This window comes from Onychomys torridus, chromosome 2 (assembly GCF_903995425.1).
Source record: "Onychomys torridus chromosome 2, mOncTor1.1, whole genome shotgun sequence".
Classification (NCBI taxonomy): Eukaryota; Metazoa; Chordata; class Mammalia; order Rodentia; family Cricetidae; genus Onychomys; species Onychomys torridus.
In genome coordinates this window covers 143311233-143335867 of record NC_050444.1, presented here as the reverse complement: position 1 = coordinate 143335867, position 24635 = coordinate 143311233, and the positions used below count along the sequence as shown (strand labels likewise).

The following is a 24635-nucleotide window of genomic DNA, read 5'->3' as shown; positions in this document are numbered from 1 at the left end:
TCCAGAATCTCTTTATCAGCTGTTGCAGGGAAGGCGTGGGGAAGGCTAGACAAAGAGCGCAAGCACAGCCTTTGATCAGACGGCCCCTTTAAGAAGCGCGTTCCCGGCTCCTAGCCCGCCTAGTATGCAAATTGAGCAGCTGGCGGGAGCGCGCGGCGGATCCCCGGCCTGGGCTGCGGCGGTTAGTCCTCTCCCGGCCGCCGTCGGCTCCGACATATTGCCCGCAGGAGCTGCGGCGGCGAACGGAGAGTGCCGGGGGAAGGAGATGGGTGAGCAGAGCTGGCTGGGCTCGCCGGGGCCGCGGGATAGGGGCGGCTGGGCTGCTAACCGTCGCCCCACGCGGACCGGAGCCGCCGGGAGGGGGAAGGGAAGGGACGCGGCGCAGACGGGACCCCGCCCCTCCGGTGCTGAGGGGGCGGGCCACTGCGTGGTGGGTGGAGCTTCCCAAACAGAAGGCCCGGAGGGGCTTGGGCTTCCGTCGCGGGGGGACAAAAGGGGGGACGACACAGTCCTCTCGGCTGGAAATGGGGGCAGGGCCCCCTGGTGCGTGGGGCTGCGAACTAGGGGTGCGGCTTCTGGTCTGTGGGCGCCGGTGTGGCAGAGACCATTCTGGACTCCACGGGTTTTAAAACACTGAGGGCCGTGGGGCAGGAGGGAGACCTAGCCCACCAAGGGAGCCCATTCTGAGCCAAGCTTCTAGTCCTAGAGAGCTTTGACTGGCTTGTGGGCGCGGTCTTTGGGGTGACACTTGTGTGTAGTCTTGGGTTCTGGGCTGAGGACGTTATGTGGGTGCAGAGCTTCTAAAAGTGAGTGGGCGTGGGCAGAGTTCCTGGGCTGTGTGTGGTTTTCCAAGCCAAATATAACAGTGCATGAACAAAGCTTCCGGTCTGGGGGCTTGGTGAGGTCAGAGCTTTGGACATCACGTTTTGAAGATCTGTCAGAAAACCCTCCGAGCTTGGAAAGCCTGGGCACACAGTGTATGAATGGAGGCTACTGTGCCTTCATGAGGAAGGTGAACAGGTTGTAGCTTCGATGAAGGGTTTTGGGAGCTAAGTGCAGGATGCTGCTTGGCATCTAAGGCTAGTCCACTAAGCTCAGGGATATAGCTTTGTAAAATCTTTTTAAGTTTTGGATTCACAACCACGGCGCTGTCCCAGAGGCCATCGTGATGTTAGACTCAGGCCTTGGGTCCTTGAGTTAGATCTCAAAGTCCTGGAGGAGGAAAAGCTTGTCTCAAAACTGACTAGATTGTAAATTTCTGGAGACTCATATCCAGATGAAATGCAGCAAAATACCAGAGCTGAGGAGCTCATGACTCAGAGCCTCCTACTTCTGTGTCTTGCATCCTGTAAACTCAGTTTACTCATCTGAAAATACTACCTCAGGGGTCCTATTCACTTATCAATATATACCCCAGTGAACTTGAGTAACTGGAAACAGCCGCGACAAAGACATGCATTGTCTGGTGGCACACGCCTGTAATCCTAGCACTTGGGAGGCTGAGGCAGGTGGATTGTGAGTTTGAGGCCAGCCTGGGCTACATACATAGTGAGTTGCTTAAAAAAAATTAATTTACTGACATTCCATTTTAGTGGAAGAGACAGTAAACATGTTAACAAATCAGATAATTTCAGAGGTACTGGAGAGATTGCAGTTTCAAGTGTTTGTTACTCCTGCAGACGGCCTAGGTTCAATTCCTACCACCCACATTGGGACTCACAGCTGTCCCTAGTTCAAGCTCCAGGGAACTGAAGCCCTCTTCTGACTTCTGCACCCACCAGGCACACATGTGTGCACATACATACATGCAGGCAAAATATTCATACACAGAAAATAAATTTTAGAAAAAATTTTTTAAAAAAGATAGTTTTGGAGAGTGAACTGTGGAGAAAACTAAAAATAAGAAAAGAGAGTAATGAGGGCATCTGTTTCATAATGGCGGTTAGGGGATGGGAAGGCTCAGAGGATGAAGTGCGCCTTGCCAATTTGAGGATCAGAGTTGGGTCCCCAGCACCTGTCTGGCTGGGCAGGTGTGGCACCCCACCTGTAATCAATCTCAGCACTTGGGAGGCAAAAATGGATTCCTGGGGCAAACTGGTTAATGAAATGATGAGCTCTGAGTTCAGCAAGAGACCCGGTCTTGCTGCACAAAGTGGAGCACAATAAAAAAAGACACTGGTTGGGCAGTGGTGGTGAGCACCTGTAATCCCAGGACTCAGGAGGCAGAGGCTGGCGGGATCTCTGTGAGTTCCAGGACAGCCAGGGCTACTCAGAGAAACCCTGTCTTGAAAAACCAAAAAACAAATAACAAAAAACCCAACAACAAAAACAAAACAAAATGAAAAAGATACTGGCCATAAATTTCTGGCCTTCAGATGCGTGCGTGCATGCACACACACACACACACACACAGGTACACATGCGTGAGCACAAAATAATGTCAGTAAGGCTGCTGGTGAAGCTTAGTGGTAGAGCATGTGCTTAGCATGTTCAAAAGCCCTGGGTTACAAACATAGCATTTCAAAAAGAAGTGAATAAAAAAAGAAGGATTGTGAAGACAGCCTAATGTGTAATGTAGTTGCCACTCAAGCACAAGGAGCTGAGTTTGATCCCCAGAAACCATTTAAAAAAGTTGAATTTGGTGGCATAAGCTTGTAATCCTAGCACTGTAGAGACTGAGACCAGTGGATCCCTGGGGCTCACTGGCCAGCTAGCCTAACCTAATTGATGAGTCCCCAGCCAGTGAGAAGTCCTGTTTTTTGTTTTGTTTTTCAAGACAGGGTTTCTCTGTGTAGCTTTGTACCTTTCCTGGAACTCACTCTGTAGACCAGGCTGGCCTCGAACTAATAGAATCCTCCTGCCTCTGCCTCCCGAGTGCTGGGATTAAAGGTGTGTGCCACCACTGCCCGGCTGAGAGGTCCTGTTTTTTAAAGTAACCAGTACAGCTGGTAGAGAACTGACCTGCTGACCTGAGTTCAATCCCTGGAAGCCAACTCCCAAAAGTTACTTCTGACTCTATGTGCACAATGTGGTGTGCACTCTCTCTCACACATGGTAATACCAAGTAAAATAAAAATGGGAAATCTCAGGGCTGGGGAGATGGCTCAGTGGTTAAGAGCACTGACTGCTCTTCCAGAGGTCCTGAGTTTAATTCCCAGCAACCACATGGTGGCTCACAACCATCTGTAATGAGATCTGGTGCCCTCTTCTGGCCTGCAGGGACACATGCAGGCAGAACAATGTATATATAATAAATAAAATAAATAAATCTTTAAAAAAAAAAAAAAAAGGGAAATCTCTACTAGAAGAACATAAATAGAAAAGGGCAGTCAGGAAGAGCTCACCAGACAAAGGTACAGTAAATACAAGGAAGAACTTGCTGGGGAGAGAAGGGTCGTGATGGCTAGAGCCCAGGGTGGGGACACAGGGCAGAGATAACGGTGGTAAAGTCGTAGGCAGGATCTGCTCTGTCAGCCCCTGTGAGGTTTGAAGAAGAAGGTGAAATATATAAGCTCAAGGCTAGCCTCTTCAACATAGCAAGTTCCAGCCAGGAAAGCCAGGCTTGTAGAAATCAAAAAAACAAATAGAAGAAAAGGAAGGAAGGAAGGAAGGAAGGAAAGAAGGAAGGAAGGAGCAGTTAACCAAGCATTGCTGTCGTCCTTGATATATGCTCGCAGGAGGACGAAGAGGGCCCAACAGGACATCTTACTGCCGAAATCCACTCTGTGAGCCAGGATCTTCAGGGGCCTCTGGGGGAGGCCATACTTCCAGTGCATCTGTGACCAGTGTCCGTTCTCGAACCAGGTAAGCTACCTCTGTGTCTCTCATTCCTTCCTGTGGCAGTGTGCATGCCAGTGTCCCTTGCTGGATGTTAGGATGTACTAGCCTACGTGCCAGCTGGAGTTAGAGGAGACTGAGCAGCCCCCCAAACCAGAGCAAACTCTGAGGGTGTTCACTTGGAGAGATCCCATGAGATTGGGTAGAGCAAACCACAGCCCTTGGTTCCAGTTGGGTTCTATTCCTGATGGACTGATGGCTTGCTTGCACAGGTTGCCATTTGCCTATGAACCTCCTTTTCCTAATTTGTAAAGCAAGCCTAATAACTCCCTCCTGGGAAGTGTGGGGGCCTGAATAAGGTCAGGAGAGGACAGGCTCTTTTCTGATGCTCCTTTTGCCTACCAGGCTGAGGAGGACTCCATCCCTGTGAGCTGATGGAACCCACAGTCCTGTGCTCCAGAAGCTTTCCCAGTCAGGTTCCCAGGGTAGCTCCTGACGTTATTCCTTTCCACCTCCAGGACCAGTTCTGGGACGGGCCTCTCCAGCCCTCCACTGGCCACCCAGACAGTTGTGCCTCTGCAACACTGCAAGATCCCTGAGCTGCCAGTCCAGGCCAGCGTTCTCTTTGAGCTCCAGCTCTTCTTCTGCCAGCTCATAGCCCTGTTCGTGCACTACATCAACATCTATAAGACAGTCTGGTGGTATCCACCCTCACACCCACCCTCCCACACCTCCCTGGTAGGTGCTCAATCAGGGTCCGTGTGTGTGTGTGTGTGTGTGTGTGTGTGTGTGTGTGTGTGTGTGTATTGCTTGATTTGAATTTAGCATAGCTTATCAAGCACCATTATGTACCCACTATATACCTGGCTCCATACTGGACATGACGGACGTAGAGGGAACAGAATTGATGGTTCTTAACTATTTCTAGTGTACTTAGGATTATGCTGGGCCCTGAAAGGATAGCAGAGTTGAGTCTGACGCAGACTGGATCCTAAGGCCTGTCTGAGAGATGAGTCATGGGAATGTATGAATGTTCCAGGGGTGGAAAGAACTCTGGACAGAAGAGGAGGTTCAGGGACATGGGTGTTAGAGCAGAAGTGCTCACACGCCACTCTCTTATCCCCAGGGACTGTCCCACTTCCCTTCTCTGGGTCCTGTTCTACTCCTCTAGGTAATTTCCTGGCCTGAGTCAGCTGGAGGCCAATGAAGGTCAGAATGGGGACAGTCTCTGTGGAAAGGACTGGGCAGTGGGAGGTAATGGCTGTAAGAAAAGCCTGTGTGTGGCCAAGGGGCCCTTTTGACCCCCAGGCCTCTGCCCTCACAGAACTTCCACCTCATCGACTTCAACTTGCTGATGGTGACCACCATTGTTCTGGGCCGCCGCTTCATTGGGTCCATCGTGAAGGAGGTGATTGGGTCCTAGAGGCTGGCCAGGGACTTTGGGACTCCCTTTTTCCCCTGGGTTACCAAGATGGACTTGAACATTAATTGGCTCTCCCAGTCCACTGGGCTCAGAAAGACTGACCTTACTGGGCTCTTCCCAGCGTGCTGTGCACCTTTCCCTGGGTGGGATTTCAGGCCATGTTTGGTGGGGTTTGGGCATAGCTCCTGTGACCTCCATCCAAGGCCTGTCCTGTCGTATCTCACCCGACCCAGGCTTCTCAGAGGGGGAAGGTCTCCCTCTTTCGCTCCATCCTGCTGTTCCTCACCCGCTTCACCGTTCTCACGGCTACAGGCTGGAGTCTGTGCCGGTCCCTCATCCACCTCTTCAGGACCTACTCCTTCCTGAACCTCCTGTTCCTCTGCTACCCGTGAGTACCCCTCACCTCAGCCCTCGGTGCCCAGCACCAGACGCTTGAATCTGTCCTCTGTAGGGCCGGGGTATCGGGCCTCTGTACCTGGAAGACTCACAGGCAGACAGCAACAGTGTCCTCTCAGCGTCTGGTGACGTCTCCCGAGAGCAGGCTGGTTAGCCTTTTTTTTTTTTTTCCAGAAGAAATTGAAGTGGTGTGAGCTACTCCATCTCTACTGTTGAGAGGTTGGAATGGGATTCAGAGCTCATGAATACCCAAGGGAACATTTACAGATGGGAATGATGGGGCTGCTTTGTCTCTCTAGCTTCCTTTCCTTTCTCTGTGGTTTTTGTTTTTTCTTTTTCACTTTTTTTGAGTTCCTGTTCTCTCTGTATCCCTCCCCTCCTCCTCCCCTTTCACTTCTCCCCTCCCCCTCAGTGTTTATGAAATGTCTTGAGGCTGCTCCATGTCTTTGTTTACATGTCTCTGTCTGTGTGTGAAACATGCCTGCGTGAATATATGTCTGCATATGCACATGCGTGTTCGTCTCTGTCTCTGCTTAGCTCACTAGCCTGCCCCACCAGAAACTCAGTTGTTCAAGATGGAAAGATGATAGCTGGGAAGAGCCCAGAACTGCCCTTTTCCAGTCCTGAATCAAACAGTCTCCTGGCTTCCTGGGTATTAACAGTTACTTCCTAACTTTGTCCTTTCTGGTTCATGGACTCCTCAGAATGGGCCAGTTCTGGCTCTTGAAAAGCTTTAGAGTTGGATCCTCTGCTTCCCTACCCTGCAGGACTAAGAACATGCTGGTGTGGGTGCCCTGTCACACCTGCTTATAAGTAGGGTTTCTGTGAGTTTAAAAGGTATTTATCAGCACTCAGGAGGCAGAGGCAGACAGATCTTTGTGAGTTCAAGGCCAGCCTGGGCTACAGAGTGAGTTCCAGGAAAGGTGCCAAAGGTACACAGAGAAACTCTGTCTGGAAAAACAAAAAAAAAAAAAAAAAAAAAAGGTATATATCAGCCAGGTGGTGGTGATGCATGACATTAATCCCAACACTTGGGAGGCAAAGGCAGGTAACTTCTGGCCAGCCTGGTCTACAGAGCGAGTTCCAGGGCAGCCAAGTGTAGACAGATTATTCTTTTTTGTTTTTTTGTTTTTCGAGACAGGGTTTCTCTGTGTAGCTTTGTGCCTTTCCTGGAACTCGATTTAGAGACCAGGCTGGCCTTGAACTCACAGAGATCCACCCACCTCTGCCTCCCCAGTGCTGGGATTAAAGGTGTGCGCCACCACCCACCACCGCCCAGCTTGACAGACAGATTATTCTTAGAGCTGCCAGCTCACACACAAAAAAAAATTACACAGAAACTTATTAACTATAAAAGCTCAACCTATAGCTTAGGCTTGTTCCATTAGCTCTTATAACTTAAATTAGCTCATTTTTATTCATCTGTGTGTTGCCACATGACTCGTGGCTTTTACCTCTCCTCAGTGTACAGCTGGCGACTCTTCCTTTCTTTTTCCCAGACCTCTCTCTGTCCAGAAGTCCCACCTATACCTCCTGCCTATCTATTAGCCATTTAGCTTTTTATTAAACCAATCACAGTGACATATCTTCACACAGTGTAAAGGAATGTTCTACAATAGCCAGTGCTCTACAGAGAAACCCTGTCTCAGGGGGACAAAGTAAAACTAAACTACATACATACATACATACATTCATACATACACATATATAAACCTTTATGTGTATGAGTGTTGGGACTTCATGTACATATGTGCATGAAGAGCCTTTGGAGGCAAGAAGATGGTGTCAGATCCCTTGGCATTGGAGTTATGACAGTTAATGAACTGCCATGTAGGTGCTAGAAACTGAACCCAAGACCTCTGTGAAGAGTAACAAGTGTTCTTAACCACTGAGCTATCACCCCAGACCCCAATATCCTAGCCTGGCCTTGAATTTGATATGTAGCCAAGGCTAACCTTGAGGCTAACCCTCCTCCCTCCACCTCAGGAGTGCTGAATTACAGGTTTTGGCCGTTGTACTCTGTATATGTGGTGCTGGGGACCATGACCCAGAACTTGCTGTATGCTAGACAGGCATTCTATTACTTCTAGATTTTAATTATGTGACTGACACCTGTCTTTTTTTTTTTTTTTTTTTTTTTTTTTTTTTGGTTCTTTCGAGACAGGGTTTTTCTGTGTAGTTTTGGTACCTGTCCTGGATCTTGCTCTGTAGACCAGACTGGCCTCGAACTCACAGAGATTCACCTGGCTCTGCCTCCGAGTGCTGGGATTAAAGGCGTGCAACACCACCACCCGGCTTGGACAGAATTTCATGTAGTCCACACTACGTCCAACTCACTGTATAGCTGAGGGTGACCTTGAACTTTTGATGCTCTTACCTCTACCTCCTGAGTGCTGGGGTTACCAGTGTGTGCCACCTTGCCCATTGCTAGACTTTTAAAAAAAATGTTCATATCCTACTCCGTGTGATGTTATATAACTGACGGTTTTGGTAAGCAGGTGGGTTCAGCTTTGCCTAGTTCCTTTCCTTTCTTTTCATCTCTCCTTGCTGCACTCCTGTGTGGGGTTAATGTATTATGGAAGGTGAATTTATAGGATATGAAGATAATACCTTTAGTGGATACTGGGATTTTTTTAACCATATAACTTAGGTATTTTTTCATGACAATAAATACAAGAATAGCCTCATACTATGCCTTTCATGGTATATACTTTTGTTTGTTTGTTTTTTCCAGACAGAGTTTCTCTGTGTAGCCCTCACTGTCCTGGAACTCACTTTGTAGATCAGGCTGGCCTTAAACTCAGAGATGTGCCTGGCTCTTATTCCCAAGGGCTGTGATTAAAGGTGTGTGTGTGCAACAACCACCACCACCACCACCCAGCTTACTTTTTTTTTTTTTTTAAGTCATATTTTATTAGCTGAATGTGAGGTGCACGCCTTTAATCCTAGCATGTTAGAGGCAGAGGCAGGTGGATTTCTGTGAATTTGAGACCAGCCTGGTCTATATATTGAGGACTAGACCAGTAACAGCTATACAGTAAAACCCTGTTTCATTTCTTCCTTCCTCCTTTCTTTTTACTTATTTTGGTTTTTTGAGATGGTATTTTCTCTCTTGTAGCCCAGCTGTCCTGGAACTCACTCTGTAGACCAGGCTGGCCTGGAACTCAGAGATTCTTCTGACTCTGCTTCCTAGGTGCTGGGACTAAAGATGTGTTCCACCACCTCCTGGCAGGAGAGACCCTGTTTCTTAAAAAAGAAAAAAAAAAGAAAGAAAGAAAGAAAAAGGATGCTATGTCTTTGCATGTGGAGAGGTATATGTGCCACAGTGTCCCGTGTCTGCCAGAGGATAAGTTGCAAGAGTTAGTTCTCTCCTTCCGCCGTGTGGCTTCCTGGGACCAAACTTGGGGGTCACACTTAACGGCCAGTGCTTTGTGTGCTGAGCCACCTCGGTATTGCCCTAGCATTTTCACAGTGTACTTTGTCTGCAATCACAGTTTGAGAATCCGTCCTTTCCTTGTAACAAGTACCCACATTTCTGAGCACCCTCAGTATTATTGCACAACAGAGTCCTAGTGGTTAGAACCACTGCACAAAGAGCATTTTCTCCGTATTTGTTACACATTTTATCAAACTGGGCCAATGAGATGCTCAGTGATCCACATTCGGTAAGGAGAGCACCAACTCCTTCAGGTTGTCCTCTGGCTTGCACAGGTATGCTATGTATGGCATGCCTCCCTCCCCGCTCATCCCCTACTTCTAGTAAATAAGTTAATATAATAAAAAGATACTACAACCTCCAACCCCACCATCCAGGCTTCTAGTTGCCACGCTATAAAATAAGACAGGGTTTCACTTCGGAGCTCTGGCTGTCCTGGAGCTCACTCTGTAAACCAGGCTGGCCTTGAACTCACAGAGCTCCATCTGCCTCTGCCTCCATAATGTTGATGCTAAAGGTCTGCACTACCTCAACCTGGCAAAACAAGTCTCTTAGCTGGGAGTCATGGCACATTCCTATAATCCCTCTGCTCAGGAGGCAGGAGAGTTGAGAATTCAAGGTTTTTACCAGCTACATAGCAGAGTTGAGGTTGGCTTGGGCTACATGACACTGTGTGTGTGTGTGTGTTCCACTCCCTCACTGCAAAAAAAAAAAGCTAGGTATAGTGATACAGGCCTTTAATCCCAGCACTTGGGAGACAAGCAGATCTCTGTGAGTTTGAGGCCAGCCTTATCTACATAGTTCAAGGACAGCCAAAGCAACATAATGAGACCTTGTCTGAAAAAGTGGGGGTGTGGGCTGGAGAGATGGCTCAGCATTTAAGAGCACTGACTGTTCTTCCCAAGGACCCAGGTTCAAATTCCTAGCACTAGCCGGGCGGTGGTGGCGCATGCCTTTAATCCCAGCACTCAAGAGACAGAGACAGGCCTCTGTGAGTTGGAGGCCAACCCGGTCTCCAAAGCGAGTTCCAGGAAAGGTGCAAAGCTACACAGAGAAACCCTGTCTCAAAGAAACAAAAACAAAACAAAACAAACAAAAAAACAAATTCCTAGCATTCACTCACATGGCAGCTCACAACTGTCTGTAACTCCAGTTCTAGAGCACTGGACACCCTCACAGGCAAAACACCAATGCAGAAAAAATAAAAGTAAATAATTAAAAAAAAAAGGCCAGGCAATGGTGGTGCACACTTTTAATCCCAGCACTCAGGAGGCAGAGGCAGGCAGATCTCTGTGAGTTCATTGCCAGCCTGGGCTACAGAGGGAGTTCTGGGACAGCCAGGGTTACTTAGGAAGACCCTGTCTCAAAAAACAAAAACAAAAACAAAATATCTTTTATGTATTTTTTAGTTTTATGCTTTATTTATTTATTTGAGGTAGAGTCTCACAGTATAACCCTAGCTAGCTCAGAACTCATTGTGTATCCCAAGCTAGCATCAAACTCAAAATGCTCCACCTGCCTCTGCTTCTCTGATGGGACTAAAGGCATGTTCTTCCATGTCTTACTACATATATTATTATATCTATACTTTTGATTATTACTTAAAACTTTTATTTAGTAATTTTATAATTAGCTAATGCGTTCATATAATTAAAGTTGGGTTTTTTGTTTGTTTGTTTGTTTGTTTGTTTGTTTGTTTTTGGAGACAGGGTTTCTCTGTGTAGCCCTGGCTGTCCTGGAACCCACTCTGTAGACCAGACTGGTCTCAAATTCACAGAAATCTACTTGCCTCTGCCTCCTGAGTGCCGAGAATAAAGGTGTGTGCAACCACCGCCTGGCTTGGTTTTTTGTTGTTGTTGTTTGTTTTAATGTTTGGGTTTTTAGGGGTGGGGGATTGAGATAGGATCTCCCTATGTAGCCAATTAAGAGCTCTGGCTGCTCTTCCAGAGGCCCTGGGTTCCATTCTCAGCACTCACATGATGCCTGACGACTCGGCTTCAGTTGCAGAGGATCCAAACGCCCCCTTCTGGCATCCTCAGGCACTGCATGCGATGGTACAGAGATGTAACACATAGGTAGAAGACTCATAAAATAAAAGTAAATATTTTTTTTTTAAGTCAAAAGATGTAAAAGCAAAAGTCCACCCCTGCTGCTGTTCCCAGCCATCTTGTTTTCCTTCCAAGGAGTAATCACTGTTTCTGGTTCCTTATGTCCCCTGGATAGGGGATCAACACCACACACAGCATGCCAGCACATGCACTCTGATTCCCTATAGTGCTAGGTAGATGTCGCTCCCCTACCATCTCCCCACTTCTCCACTGTTCCCACTGTTTGATAGCTTCCCCCCTCCAGTTAGCTATCTTTGTCACTGATAAATATATTTTGCTCTGTGGTACAACTTTTTTTTTTTTTTATTTAATGTGTGCATTGGTGTTTTGCTGTGTGTGTTGGATCCCCTGGAATCAGAGTTACAGACAGTTGTGAGCTGCCATATGATGCTGGGAATTGAACCCTGGTCCTCTGCAAGAGCAGTTAGTGCTCTTAACCAATGAGCTATCTCTCCAGCCCCTGTGGCACAACTCATGTCTAGCATGTGCAAAACCATGATTTCCATGTTAAGACCTGCAAAACAATGTCTTTTAGTCCATCAACAATAGTGTTTTGAATCAGAATATTGGGAACCCTTTGGGGCCAGAGAAATGACCCAGTGGTTCATAGCACATATTCCTCTTTTTGAGAACAGGAGTTGGGTTCCCAGCACCCATGTATGTGGCTGAAAATGTAACTCCAGCTCCAGGGGACACAACTCCCTTCTTTTCCTGACTCTGGGAGTCATGGCCTTGGGCCTCATGAAAAGTGTCAGGGTCAGGGGTTTCTCTTGAGTTCTGTCCCTTTCTTAAGCTCATGCTTCAGATTTAAATAATAACATCCTTAAATGAAGTTTGTAGTTGCCTTTTTTCTTGTTGACAAAAGATGGCTGGTCATCATATCCTTTTATTTATCCAGACCCTCAAGCATGCTCCCTGGTACCTGGAGTCCATTCCCTCCTCCACCAGACAAGTCGTACCGTAGGACCCGCATCCTTCTGCTCCAGAACGGAGTGACTGCTCTGTAGGCTTGCTGGATAGCTCAGCCTGGGACTTTTCTTGCTGCCCCCCTCCTGAATTGTGTGCTCTCTTGGAGCCCATACCTTATTTCTCCCTTATCTTGTCAAATGAATTATCAGGTCATTGCCCTAGCAGTGACTGGGAGTGTCTGCATTTTATGTCCTTGCCTGTCCAAAATGTCTTCATTCTATCGTTACTCCTTTTTTTAAAGTCTTTTTTGTTTTGTTTTGTTTTTTTCCTCCATTTATTTATATGTCTGTGTTTGAGCCTATGAATTTATGTGTGCAGGACTCTGCAGAGGTCAGAAGAGGGCCTTGGATCTCCTGGGACTGTATGGACAGGTGGTTGTGAGCTGCCATGTGGGTGCTGGGAACTGAACCTGGTCCTCTGCAAAAGCAGTAAGCACTCATACCCACTGAGCTGTTGCTCTAGCTCTCCTGCGCTATTCCTGACTGATGGTCTGTCTGAGTGTAGGTTTCTAAGTTCATATTTCCTCAGGAATTTGAAGCTCTTGTTCCTTTGCCTCTGGTGTGCAGTGTGGCTTGTGAGGCGTCTGATGCCAGTTTGCGTCCAGGTCCCCTGGAGATGACTTTTCTCCTAAGAGCTTTTGGGACTAGTCTGTCTTGATGACTTGAGATTTCCCAAGCGTCTGATGGAGGACTTTCATTATTCATCTGTCAGTACTCTGCGTCTCCAGCTCTGGGATGCTTTCTGTTACCGTTGTTCTTTTTTCTGTTCTCTCTGGAACTTGTATCTGCTAGATAGCAGACCTTATGGTTTAATCATCTGTTTCTCTTATATTTTCTCTCATGTTTTCCTTTTATATCTGCCTTCATGCTTCTCATTTGCCCCTAGAGAGATTTCCTAAAATTTGTCTTACAGCAGTTTGAGATCTCCCTTCTCTAAAAATCATGTTTTTTTGTTTGTTTGTTTTTTATCTCTGATTGCTTCTTTATTGATTTCTGATTATTCGTGTGTGTGTGTGTGTGTGTGTGTGTGTGTGTGTGTGTGTGTGTAGTTTTTCAAGATAGGATTTCTCTGTATAGCCCTAGCTGTCCTGGAACTTACTTTGTAGATCAGTCTGGCTTTGAACTCATAGATATCCCTGCTTCTGCCTCTCCAAGTGCTAGGATTAAAGGCATGCGCCACCACACCTGGATCTTAAAAAAATTTTTTTTAAATCGTGCTTATTTGTGTGAGTGTATGTGTATGCATTCCATGGTGCACATGTGGAGATTATGACATTTATAGGATTTGGTATTCCTCTACCACGTGGGTTGCAGGCATTGAAGTCAGGTTGTCAGTCTTGGTGACAAGTACCTTTACTCACTGAGCTGTCCCTCTCCCTTGCCCACTTCTCTAATATAGTACCCCTTGTCACCCCTGTAGGGTCATGTCCAGGACATCCTACTGAAATCAAAATCTGATGCTCAAGCCCTGTCTGTCATAGCATACATCTTCCTGCATACCTCCTTATCGGGATTGCCTTTAATACCTGATACAATGTAAATGCTATGTAAAAAGTCACGGCCACGGTGGTGGCACACGCCTGTAATCCCAGCACTCGGGAGGCAGAGGCAGGCGGATCTCCGTGAGTTCGAGGCCAGCCTGGTCTACAAAGCGAGTTCCAGGACAGCCTCCAAAGCTACAGAGAAACCCTGTCTCAAAAAACAAAAACAAAACAAAAAAGTCACTAACTCCAATAAAGTTGATAACTATTATTTAAAGATGCCAAGGGTGAAAACTATGTATGTATGTTCAATACAGAAACAGCTAACAACCATTATAGGCTTATGTATATAGTACACATCAGCAAAAATGTAATAGTTCTTCCAGCTTAGTAGCACATGCCTATAATCTGAGCACTTAGGAGGCAGAGGCGGGAGGATCTTAAGCTGGAAAATTGCCTAGTCTGCATAGAAAGTTACAGATGGGGCCAAGCCTGGGTTCCATAGGAAGACCCTGTCTCGGAAAGTGTTTCAGCCTGTGGCTAGTTCAGTCTGCAGATTGTTGTGCTCCTTCAGGTTATGGGTCCTGAGTAGTTTGTCCTCATAGTCCCAGCCACACACTCTAAAGACCCTTAACTAATTCTTCCTGTCCCTGCTTGGGTGCTGCATAGGGGACATATGTGTCCTGTTCAAGGGTCCATTTCAGCACCTGGCACAATAGACACATGTTAATGTTTGTTGTTGTACCTTCTCCTCTGCAAAGTAAAGAGCATTCTCTTATATATGTGCCCAGTTGTGCAACCTAGATCTGTTTTGTGGCGTTGTGTTATATTTTGTTTGTTTGCAGGCTAGCCTAGAATCCATGATCTTTCTGCCTCAGCTTCTCAGGTTCTGAAATTACTGGCACGTGCCATCATGTCCATCTTTCATGCTCTTTTTGTTTCCTTGCTTTTGTTTCTTGAGACAGGATCTCTCAGTGTGGTGCTGGCTGTCCTGGAACTCACTCTGTAGACCAGGCTGGCCTTGATCATAGAGATCTTCCTGCCTCTGCCTCCCGAGTGCTGGGATTAAAGGCACACCATAGCCAGGTGGTGGTGGTGCATGCCTTTAATCCTAGCACTTGGGAGGCAGAGGCAGGCAGATCTCTGTGAGTTCGAGGTCAGTCTGGACTACAGCGTGAGTTCCAGGAAAGGCGCAAAGCTACACAGAGAAACCCTGTCTCGAACCCCCCCCCCCAAAAAAAAAGGCACACCATGCCTGCTCCCATCTTTGCTTTTAATTGTTTGGAGGTGGGTTATTTTGTTGTTGTTTTTTCTTTCTTTTTTTTTTTTTTTTTGGAGACAGGGTTTCTCTGTGTAGTTTTGGTGCGTGTCCTGGGTCTTGCTCTGTATACCATGCTGGCCTTGAACTCACAAAGATCTGCCTGCCTCTGTCTCCCGAGTGCTGGGATTACAGGCGTGCACCACCACCGCCTGGCTGTTTTGTTTTTCTTAGTTTATTTGGTCTAAAGTTTGGCTCTCTTTCTTCCTTAGGAATCACAGCCTCCTTGAGAAGAGGTTGAAACCATAGCACCTAATGCCTCTTATTCTATTTCATGTAGAATACTTGTCCTGAGCCAGGTGTTGGTGGAGCACGCCTTTAATCCCAGCATTTGGGAGGCTCTGTGAGTTTGAGGCCAGCCTGGTCTACAAAGAGAGTTCCAGAACAGCCAGGGCTATACAGAGAAAGAAACTCTTGTACTCAGTAAGTGGGTTGCCATGGTGATTATTAGTTATCACCATGCAGGAAAGAACTTGCTTCCTACTGTATGCTAGTTCTAGGTTGTACTTGATACTAAGACATGTTTTGAATCTTTGACTTGGATGGAAAGATGGAGGGATAGGAGAATGAATAAATTTTCCTCTCAGAGTGTCCAGGAGGGAAAAGCAGAGTCGTCCCGTCCCGTGTCCCCCCCCCCCCCCCCCATGTGCCCCCACCCTTCCATCCCCGGTTAAGGGTCGGGATCCTGACTCTTTGATAAGACTGGCCTCACCACTGTCTTCCACAGCAGGTTTGGGATGTACATTCCGTTCCTGCAGCTGAACTATGATCTTCGCAAGACAAACCTCTTCAGCCATGTGGCTTCCATGGGGCCCCGAGAGGCAGTCAGTGGCCTGGCAAGGAGTCGGGACTACTTGCTGACACTTCGGGAGACTTGGAAGCAGCACACAAGACAGCTGTATGGCCCAGAAGCCATGCCCACTCATGCCTGCTGCTTGTCACCCAGCCTCATTCGCAACGAAGTAGAGTTCCTCAAAATGGACTTCAATTGGCGCATGAAGGAAGTGCTTGTCAGTTCCATGCTGAGTGCCTATTATGTGGCCTTTGTACCTGTTTGGTTTGTCAAGGTACATAGCTCAACATAAAGTGGCTTCCTGCCCTCCCTCCAACCCCCTGCCCTCCTGTTTACATAAGTAACTCTTCTGGGTTTTTATTATTTGTTTGTTTTCTAGGAGTGTGTGTGTACTCATGGGAGAGTATGGTTGTGTGTGTGTACATATAGGTGGAAGCCAGAGATTATGTCTGGGTGTCTTTCTGAGTTGCTCTCCACCTGATTTCTTGAGACAGTCTGTTGTTGAATCTGGAGCTAGCTTGCTGATTTAGCCGGACCCAGAGGTCTTCCTGTCTAGTTTCTCCAGTGCTGATGTACGGCTGCCGAACCACTGTACATTCCCAGCTTTCCCATAGGTTCTGAGGACCCGAGCTCTGGTTCTCTTGCTTGTGCACCAAGCACTTTACCAACTGAGTCATCTCCCCAGCCTCAGCTCTGCCAGTTGTGGTTGGATTTCTCCTCTGGAGATCTGGAAAACAAAGAACAAGGTTCCTTGAAAGGCAGTCACCTGTCCAAGAACTCGTGATCAATGGAACAGTCTTCATAAGTCAGTGGCTGCCTTGGCACAGGTCCGTGAGTGTCCTGTTTTGCCATTGAATAAAGAAACCAGGAGATTGGGCAGGAGAGATGGCTCAGCAGTTAAGAGCACAGGATTCTCCTGCAGAGGACTAGGATTCAATTCTTTTGTTTGTTTGTTTTTTGAGGCAGGATCTCTCTATGTAACAGCCATGGCTGTCCTGGACCTCATCTGTATACTAGGCTGGCCTCGAACTCACAGAGATCATCCTGCCTCTGCCTCCAGAGTGCTGGATTAAACATGTGAGCCACCGCCGCCCCGAGGTGCCTTACAATTGTAACTTCAGTTCCAGGCGTTCTGCCAGTCTCTTCTGGCCTCTGCAGATACTGCTGCATGTGGTATATGTATTTACATGCTGGCAGAGTACTCTACACATAAAAGAAATAAACCTGGAAAGAAAAGAAACTAGGAGTCATCAAATCTCAGTGACCTTAAAAGTTCTTTATTCAGCCTCTTCTGGGAATGTACCTCCTCAGCTGTAAAGGACTTGCACCCTTGCTCCAGGATGTACTTTGTGTCGTCCGTCTCCCCCACCCCCACCACCCCCGTGTGTGTGTGTGTGTGTGTGTGTGTGTGTGTGTGTGTGTGTGTGTGTGTGTAAATCAATGGATAGCTTGTGGGAGTTGCTTCTCCCCTTCTACAATCTGGCTCCTGGAGATTGAACTCAGGTTGTCGGTTCTGGAAGCAGGTGCCTGTATCTTCTGAACCAGCTCTCTGGCCACAGGATAAACTTTAAAGATTGGAGGTTGAAGCCAGGTGGTGGTGGTGGTGGTTTCACACCTTTAATCCCAGCACTTGGGAGGCAGAGGCAGGCAGATCTCTGTGAGTTCAAGGCCAGCCTGGTCTATACAGCTAGTTCTAGGACAGGCAGGGCTATACAGAGAAATCTTGTCTGGAGAAACCAAACCAAATATATATATATAAAGGAAGTTTAAAGCTGGTCTCTTTAGATACTGTGTGTGCACGTGGTACACAGACATATATGCATCACATAAGATTTTTTTTTTATTTTATAGGTCTAGGCACCACTTGTGTGCCTGGTGCCATTAGAGGCCAGAAAAGGGTATTAGATTCCCTGGAACTGGAGTTAGAGATGGTTGTGAGTCACCATGTGGGTCTGGGAATTGAACCCAGGTCCTCTGGAAGAACAGCAGCCAGTGCTCTTAACTATTGAGACACATCTCTGGCCTCAAATGAAATATTTTTTTTCAATTGGGTGTTTAGAGGACTCTGTCTGCAGAGAACTTTGATATGTATAAAATCCCTAATGCCTGGGTTAGTAGTGGTTCCCCTAGGCCTCATCTGACTAGTGAGGAAAGGAAAGTATAGACGAGTTCAATTATTTGCCAGAAGCCAGAGTTATAGTTAATGTGCAGCAGAGCCAAGATTGTTCCACTCTGGATCCCCGAGCGTGCTCTGACCCCAAGTATGTGGCAGTGGAGCAATATTCCATCGTAGGAAATTGGTGGATGTAGGAGTTCAGCTGCCCTCCCGAGGTATGTAATTGTTGGTTTCAGTCATCCTGGAATCTCTACCGTACTGCCCTGGCTTCTCGGTATGCTCGGGGAAGGGAGTGGGAATGAGGCCATTATGGATATCCTGAGACTGACCCACCTCCTGCTCTCCCCAGAATACGCACTACTATGACAAGCGTTGGTCCTGCGAGCTCTTCCTGCTGGTGTCCATCAGCACCTCTGTGATCCTCATGCAGCACCTGCTTCCTGCTAGCTACTGTGACCTGCTGCACAAAGCTGCTGCCCATCTGGGCTGCTGGCAAAAGGTGGACCCAGCCCTTTGCTCCAACGTGCTGCAGCACCCGTGAGTTGCCCCACCCTACTCTGCTCAACAACCCCAGTCCCCTGGTCAGGCTGTGGAGTCACTTGCCATCTCCTTGTTAACTGTACATTATTGTCTTACACATTAGGACTTGTGTCCAGAGTATAGTGGGGCTCTAGATAGACCTGTTCTTTGTTCTTGGGGAGCTTGCAGGTGTGCTGGACATGGACCCACTGACCTTCTCATTCACTCTCTCATTTACCCACTCACTGACTTACCGCGCATGCAGTCAGTCATCCTTCACTCCTGCTCACTTGCTCTCTCAACCGTTACATGGCCTGCTCCTCCAGTACTCTTTCACACACGAACACGAACGCCTTCCCAGGCCTGGGGCTCTATCAGGCAGAGGAGCTTGCTCTTTGACCTATAAGCTGAAGGGAGTTGTGTGTTCTTTTCAAAACCTCCATCAGAACAAGATGCAGTTCTCTGTTAGCTGGTGGTAAACCCTATGCAGGAGGAGAGCCACAGAGGAGACAACAGATGAAATCTTTTTTTGTATTTTTGTTTTTTGTATTTCGAGACAGGGTTTCTCCATGTAGTTTTGGTGCCTATCCTGGATCTCACTCTGTAGACCAGGCTGGCCTCGATCTCACAGAGATCTGCCTGGCTCTACCTCCCAAGTGCTGGGATTAAAGGCACGTGCCACCGCTGCCCGGCAACAGATGAAATCTTTAACAAATTCACAGACTGATGGGGTTAGATAGTCACATCAAAATTAGTTAAGACAAGGGAGAAAAAGGCCCAGCTGTTCCCAGAGCAGAAGTGAGCGTCTCCCAGTGCAGGAGCCCTGGGGTGATGAGCTAACTAACCGTCCTTCAGCCTCCTCGTCCTTCACTGGTGCCTAATACTTGCGCAGCCCTTCAGCCGAGACCCTGTCCTGATTATGCTAATCATTTCTCATTGAAGGTTCTCATATCTGAGTCTGAAGCCAGCCAAGAGGAGGCCGTCAGGACAACTTTTGTAGAGGGAGGCCAGCTAGAGTGGAATCAAAATAGAGAGCTCCGAGGCCAGGTGCCCTTGTAGTAGTGCTCCTGTCAATCAGGGCCCTTTTCCGAGAGAAGAGACTGTACTGAATTCACCACAAGAGGGCTTGGCTTAACCTCCTATGCTGGAGAATAGAAAGAGAAGATGCAGCTCACGCCTTTAATCTAGCACTTGGGAGGCAGAGGCAGGCCGATCTCTGTGAGTTCAAGGGCAGCCTGGTCTACAGAGCCAATTACAGGACAGCCAGGACTACACAGAGAAACCCTGTTTCGAGAAACCAAATAGATAGATAGGTAGACAGACAGATAGATAAATAGATAAATAAAAAAACCACCCTACAAATGGTCTTAAGAGGCTGAGTATGGTGTCGAACACCTTTAGTCCTAGTACCTGGGAGGCAGAGGCAGGTAAGACTGAGTTTGAGGCCAGCCTGGTCTACCAGGACAGCCAGTGCTACACAGAGAAACTCTTGTCTTGAAAAACCAAAGGAAGAAGAAAGAAAGAAAGCATGCTGCCTGTCTGTATCTCACCCAGGGGATGGACTAAGGCCAAGACCCTTTGCACAGCTTCCAGGCTGATTGGCCGGCTGATGAGCACACTGTTTCCTTTCCTACGTCCTAACACACACCTTGCCTCTAGCCAGACCAAACCTCTCATATGCTTTATGCACTTCCACATCCACATTCCCCTGGTGTATCTTTTGCTTGGAATGTTCTTTCTGTGCTCCCTTATTTCCTGACTACCCAGCCGATCCAGGTGCCTCATCTGTAAAGGACCATTCTTTTTTTTCAGTGCCCCACACCACACTGCCTTCACTTGCTACTTCCTCTTCCTTTGTCTCCTGCTGCTCATTCCAGGCTGAGAGCCTCTAGAAACATGGCTCTTACCCATGTTGCAAGCATGCACCTATCTCCTCTCTCCCATCACAGTGCCTGGATAGGTTTTATGGGGTTTTGTTTTTTCAGTTGTTTAGGGTGATTTATTTTAATTTATGGATATGAGTGTTTTGCCTTTACACCTGATGACCACAGAGGTCAGAAGAGGATGTCGGATTCCCTGGAACTGGAATTACAGATGGTTGTGAGCCACCATGTAGATGGTGGGAATTTAATCTAGGTCCTCTGCGAGAGCAACCAGTACTCCTAACTGGCATCAACAAGGCATCATTGCTCGAGCCCTGTCTTTTTTTTCTTTTTCTTTTTCTTTTCATTTCTTTTTTTTTTTTTCCTTTGTTTGTTTGTTTGTTTTTCAAGACAGGGTCTCTGTGTAGCTTTGGAGCCTGTCCTGGAACTTACTCTGTAGCCCGGGCTGTCCTCGAACTCACAGAGATCCGACTACCTCTGCCTTGAGAGTGCTGGGATTAAAGGCATGCGCCACCACCTGGCTTCTTTTTCTTTTCTTTTCTTCTTTTTTTTTTCTTGAGACAGGATTTCTCTGTGTAACAACTCCAGTTGTCCTGGAACTCAATGTGTAGACCAGGCTGGCCTCGAACTCACAGAGATCCCCCTGTCTCTGCCTCCAAGTGCTGAGATTAAAGGTGTGCACCACCTCCTGGCCTATATTTTTTTTAAAGGTAAAATTTAGATAGAGTGAAATATACTATACAAACTACAAATTCTACAGATCTTGAATGTGACTTTTTGTTTGTTTGGTTGGTTTTGGTTTTGGTTTTTTGAGACAAGGTTTCTCTGTATTGCCCTGGCTGTCCTGGAACTCACTATATAGACCAGAATGGCCTTGAACTCACAGAGATCCGCCTGCCTCTGCCTCCAGAGTGTTGTGATTAAAGGGGTATGCCACCATGCCCAACTCTTTTTGTTTTGACAAAGGCATGAACATTCATGTAACCTACCTTCATCAAGGCCTAGAACATTTCTAGCTCCATAGAAAATATCTTCATGGTTCTTCCCAGTAAACTACTACACACACACACACACACACACACACACACACACACACACACCTGTATCTTTTTCTCACCATAGGTTAGATTTTCCTGTTCTAGAACCTTAAATAAATTGTACATAAAATTTAGTTTGCCTCTTTTAGAACTTTGTATAAATAAAGTCATAAGTAGACACTCCTGTTTGGTTGGGTTTTTTGGTTTGGTTTGGTTTGATTTGGTTTTTGATTTTTCAAGACAGGGTTTCTCTCTTGTAGCCCTGGCTGTCTTGGTACTCTGTAGACCAGGCTGGCCTTGAACTCAGTGATCCACCTGCCTCTGCCTCCCAGGTGGTGGGATTAAAGGTGTGCGCCACCACCAAGTAGTCACTCCTGTGTCCAGCTTCTTTCTCTCAGTGTTACATCGTGTGGCCATGTGTTTTTAAGTGAATGAATCAGTGAGGCAAGAATCTAGTTTACAGGAGAGCTGCCGATAGCTGTAGTTCTGTTTCGGGCCCAGGACCATTGAGGTCCTTGGAGTCTCAGAGGACATTGGAAGGAAATGCCCTGCTCTTGTTTGGCTTCTCAGTGCCAGCTTTTGTGGCCTGCTCTGGGGACACAGGCCTGAAGTAGATGCTGTCTACTTGCTAAAGGAATGATGCAGACTGGGAAACAAATAGATGGCAAACACTGGGAAATGTGGACCAGTCAGCGGCAGGAGCTTCGAGGACAGTAAAAGATACTCAGTTTTGTAAAGAGTTGGAGAAAGGCTTTCTGGGGATCTTAGGTTTTCAAAGATAAGACAGAGCCCTTCAGGACAAGGCATCCGGAAGATCGTCTGTTTGGAGGGAGTGACTTATGCAGGGATGTGAGCAGTGCCGTGGAAGTCGAGGGATGCTGCATAGGATCTCAAGAACCCTTGTCAAGTCCATAGGATACTGCAGAGCCTTCAGCACATTTGTAAACAGAGCAGTCACATTCGTCCCTGCTCCACCCAGGTAGCTGTGATGGACCCACAGGAGGTTACAATGAGGCAAATGGAAAGGGAAAAGGTTTTCCTTCATAATCCCTCACCCCTAGATGTCTCTGTAGTAAATTGCTTATGGTCATTTCCCCATTTTATAGAGGAGGCAGCTGAACCCCAGAAAAGGAGTCACAGTATCAGAGTGGTAGAAATGAAGTAGAGCCCTAGTGACCACCTGTGCCCGACCCTCTAGGACCCATTTTCATGGACAAAATGTACTCTTGGACTTGCCTCCAGGTGGACTGAAGAGTGCATGTGGCCACAGGGTGTGCTGGTGAAGCACAGCAAGAATGTCTACAAAGCAGTGGGCCACTACAACGTGGCCATCCCCTCCGATGTCTCCCACTTCCGGTTCCACGTGAGTGTTCTTTTCTGGGTAGGAGGACGGGGCCTGATCCTCAAGGCAGGGAGTGGGTGGACTTAGCAGGATGATGATGGCTGTCCTCACTGTATCCCAAACCCAGTGCACACATGCAGTCCGAGGACGTCCACACAGATGAGCATCTCTGCAGTCCCCTTGCTTGCTTGCTGATCTCTCAGAGCATTGGATAGAGGGAGAGGTGATGATACAAGGAAAGAAAGGATTCTGCAGGTCCTGGTGGCTCATGCTTTAAACTTAGCTCTGAGAGAGAGAGGAGAGAGAGAGAGACAGACAGACACTGACAGACGAGATGGAGAGGTCTTAGCACTGGAAATAATCCCGATGATTCTGTGCTGTGTTCCATGCATTCTTAACTTATTCAAGAGTGCCTTATTAAGAAACTTGGGAACTCGTGCAAATGGCCCCAGTCAGCATGGGGAAATGGCTTGCTTGCCCTGACTCAGCAAGGCTGCTGGCCTCCAATCCCCTTTTCCAACAGACTTCATGGCACTATTCTGTTTGAAGGAGCTAGAATCCTCTTACTTCTAGTAACCTCAGCTAGAGCTGGGGGACCCTATGGAGCCAGGACACTAAGGGTCACAGTTTGGGATATTGTTAATCTGGGCAGTTGTCTTTATTTCTCAGAGAAAAGAGTCTTGCTCCTAGCCACACTGCCCAGGCCTGAGCCCAGCATCCTGGGCCCTTCAGTTCCCACACCCTCTGTTGGAGGTACTTTTCCTTGCAGATTGAGATCCCTTGACATTGGTGCTCTTGAGCTTAGTGGAAAATTTTTTTTCTTGAGTTCTACATTCTGTTTTCCTTTAAGACACCTTGTAAGACTGAGAGGTATTCGTGTGACCCTCCACTTGCAGTCTAGGTAGAAATGCTCCAGAGGAAGCAGTAGGTGCTGCAGTACATACTCAGGCTGTCCATGCTGACACAAGATGTGCTGAGCAAAAGTCTGTGGCATATATAAAGCCTGGGTTCCATCCCTAGCACTGAAAAAATGGGGTGGGGGGGCAGAATTCTGATTTGTTCAGTCCCGACAATACTGCAGAGCTTGACATTAAAAAAAGTTGAGTGGGGTATAGTGGTTCTTATTTTTAATCCCAGTACTCAGGAGGCTGAGGAAGGCTGATATCTGTGAATTCAAGGCCAGTCTGGTAACAAATAAATAAAAAGTTGATTTGGGACCAGAGTTTGAAATAGCATGCAAGACCTCTCAGAAAAGGATTTCCAGAAGTATCTTCAACAACTTATATGGAAGCAGCAGAACACTATAGGCAAAGACAGATGAGGTGGCAGAGTCCCCCCCCCCCACCTTACAGTCTTCCCCTACCCAAGTACACATGGAGCCCCAAGATCTTGTCCCCTTTACTATGCGCCAAGAATTCCTCATCCAAGAAGCAGGTTTCTGGAGCATGCCCTCTGGCCTCTCCTACCCTCCCCTGGGTAGTTCTTTTTCAGCAACCCCCTGAGGATCCTTAACATCCTCTTGCTGCTGGAGGGCGCTGTCATTGTCTACCAGTTGTACTCCTTAATGTCCTCGGAGAAGTGGCACCAGACCATCTCACTGGCCCTCATCCTCTTCAGTAACTACTATGCCTTCTTCAAGCTGCTCCGGGACCGCCTGGTTTTGGGCAAAGCCTACTCATACTCAGCCAGTCCCCAGAGAGACCTGGACCACCGGTTCTCCTGAGCTTCGGGGTGATCCTCAAGACAGCATCCAGGCTTCACCCAAGGGCCTTCTGGCCAAGGGCTGTTGGGGTTGGGTTGGGGAGGTGGGGCAAGAAAACACGAAAAACCCAAAAAAATCCACCAGAGCTTTGTATTTTTGTTACGTAATGTTTCTTTCTTTGATAATTGATGTGATAAGAAGAAAAAAGTCTTATTTTTATACTCCCAACAAGCCTGTGTCCTGTGGTTCTTTCTCTGGTTCCTACCCATCAGGCAAAGTCAGAGGTGTGGGCCTCTAAGTTGGGTAGCTCCTCATGTGGCTTCTGTGGTCCCAAAG

At 47.4% G+C, this 24635-nt stretch overlaps 1 protein-coding gene across 4 annotated transcripts; it reads left to right on the top strand.

The window, feature by feature from the left end:
* The first annotated feature begins 138 nt into the window (after positions 1 to 138).
* Tmem39b (transmembrane protein 39B) lies at positions 139 to 24530 on the top strand. Of its 4 annotated transcripts, XM_036179774.1 has the most exons (10): positions 139 to 269; positions 3678 to 3804; positions 4296 to 4515; positions 4904 to 4986; positions 5102 to 5185; positions 5434 to 5588; positions 15638 to 15974; positions 18166 to 18353; positions 22498 to 22618; positions 24078 to 24530. In XM_036179774.1, the coding sequence occupies exons 4-10, from the start codon at positions 4981 to 4983 to the stop codon at positions 24318 to 24320; spliced, it is 1134 nt and encodes a 377-aa protein (XP_036035667.1). In that variant the 5' UTR covers positions 139 to 269; positions 3678 to 3804; positions 4296 to 4515; positions 4904 to 4980; the 3' UTR covers positions 24321 to 24530. The 4 variants fall into 4 exon arrangements, with proteins under 4 accessions (XP_036035667.1, XP_036035665.1, XP_036035664.1 ...); XM_036179772.1 differs by lacking the exon at positions 4904 to 4986 and having other exon boundaries at positions 145 to 269; XM_036179771.1 differs by lacking the exon at positions 4904 to 4986 and having other exon boundaries at positions 150 to 269; positions 15635 to 15974; positions 24078 to 24519.
* The last annotated feature ends 105 nt before the right edge of the window (positions 24531 to 24635 follow it).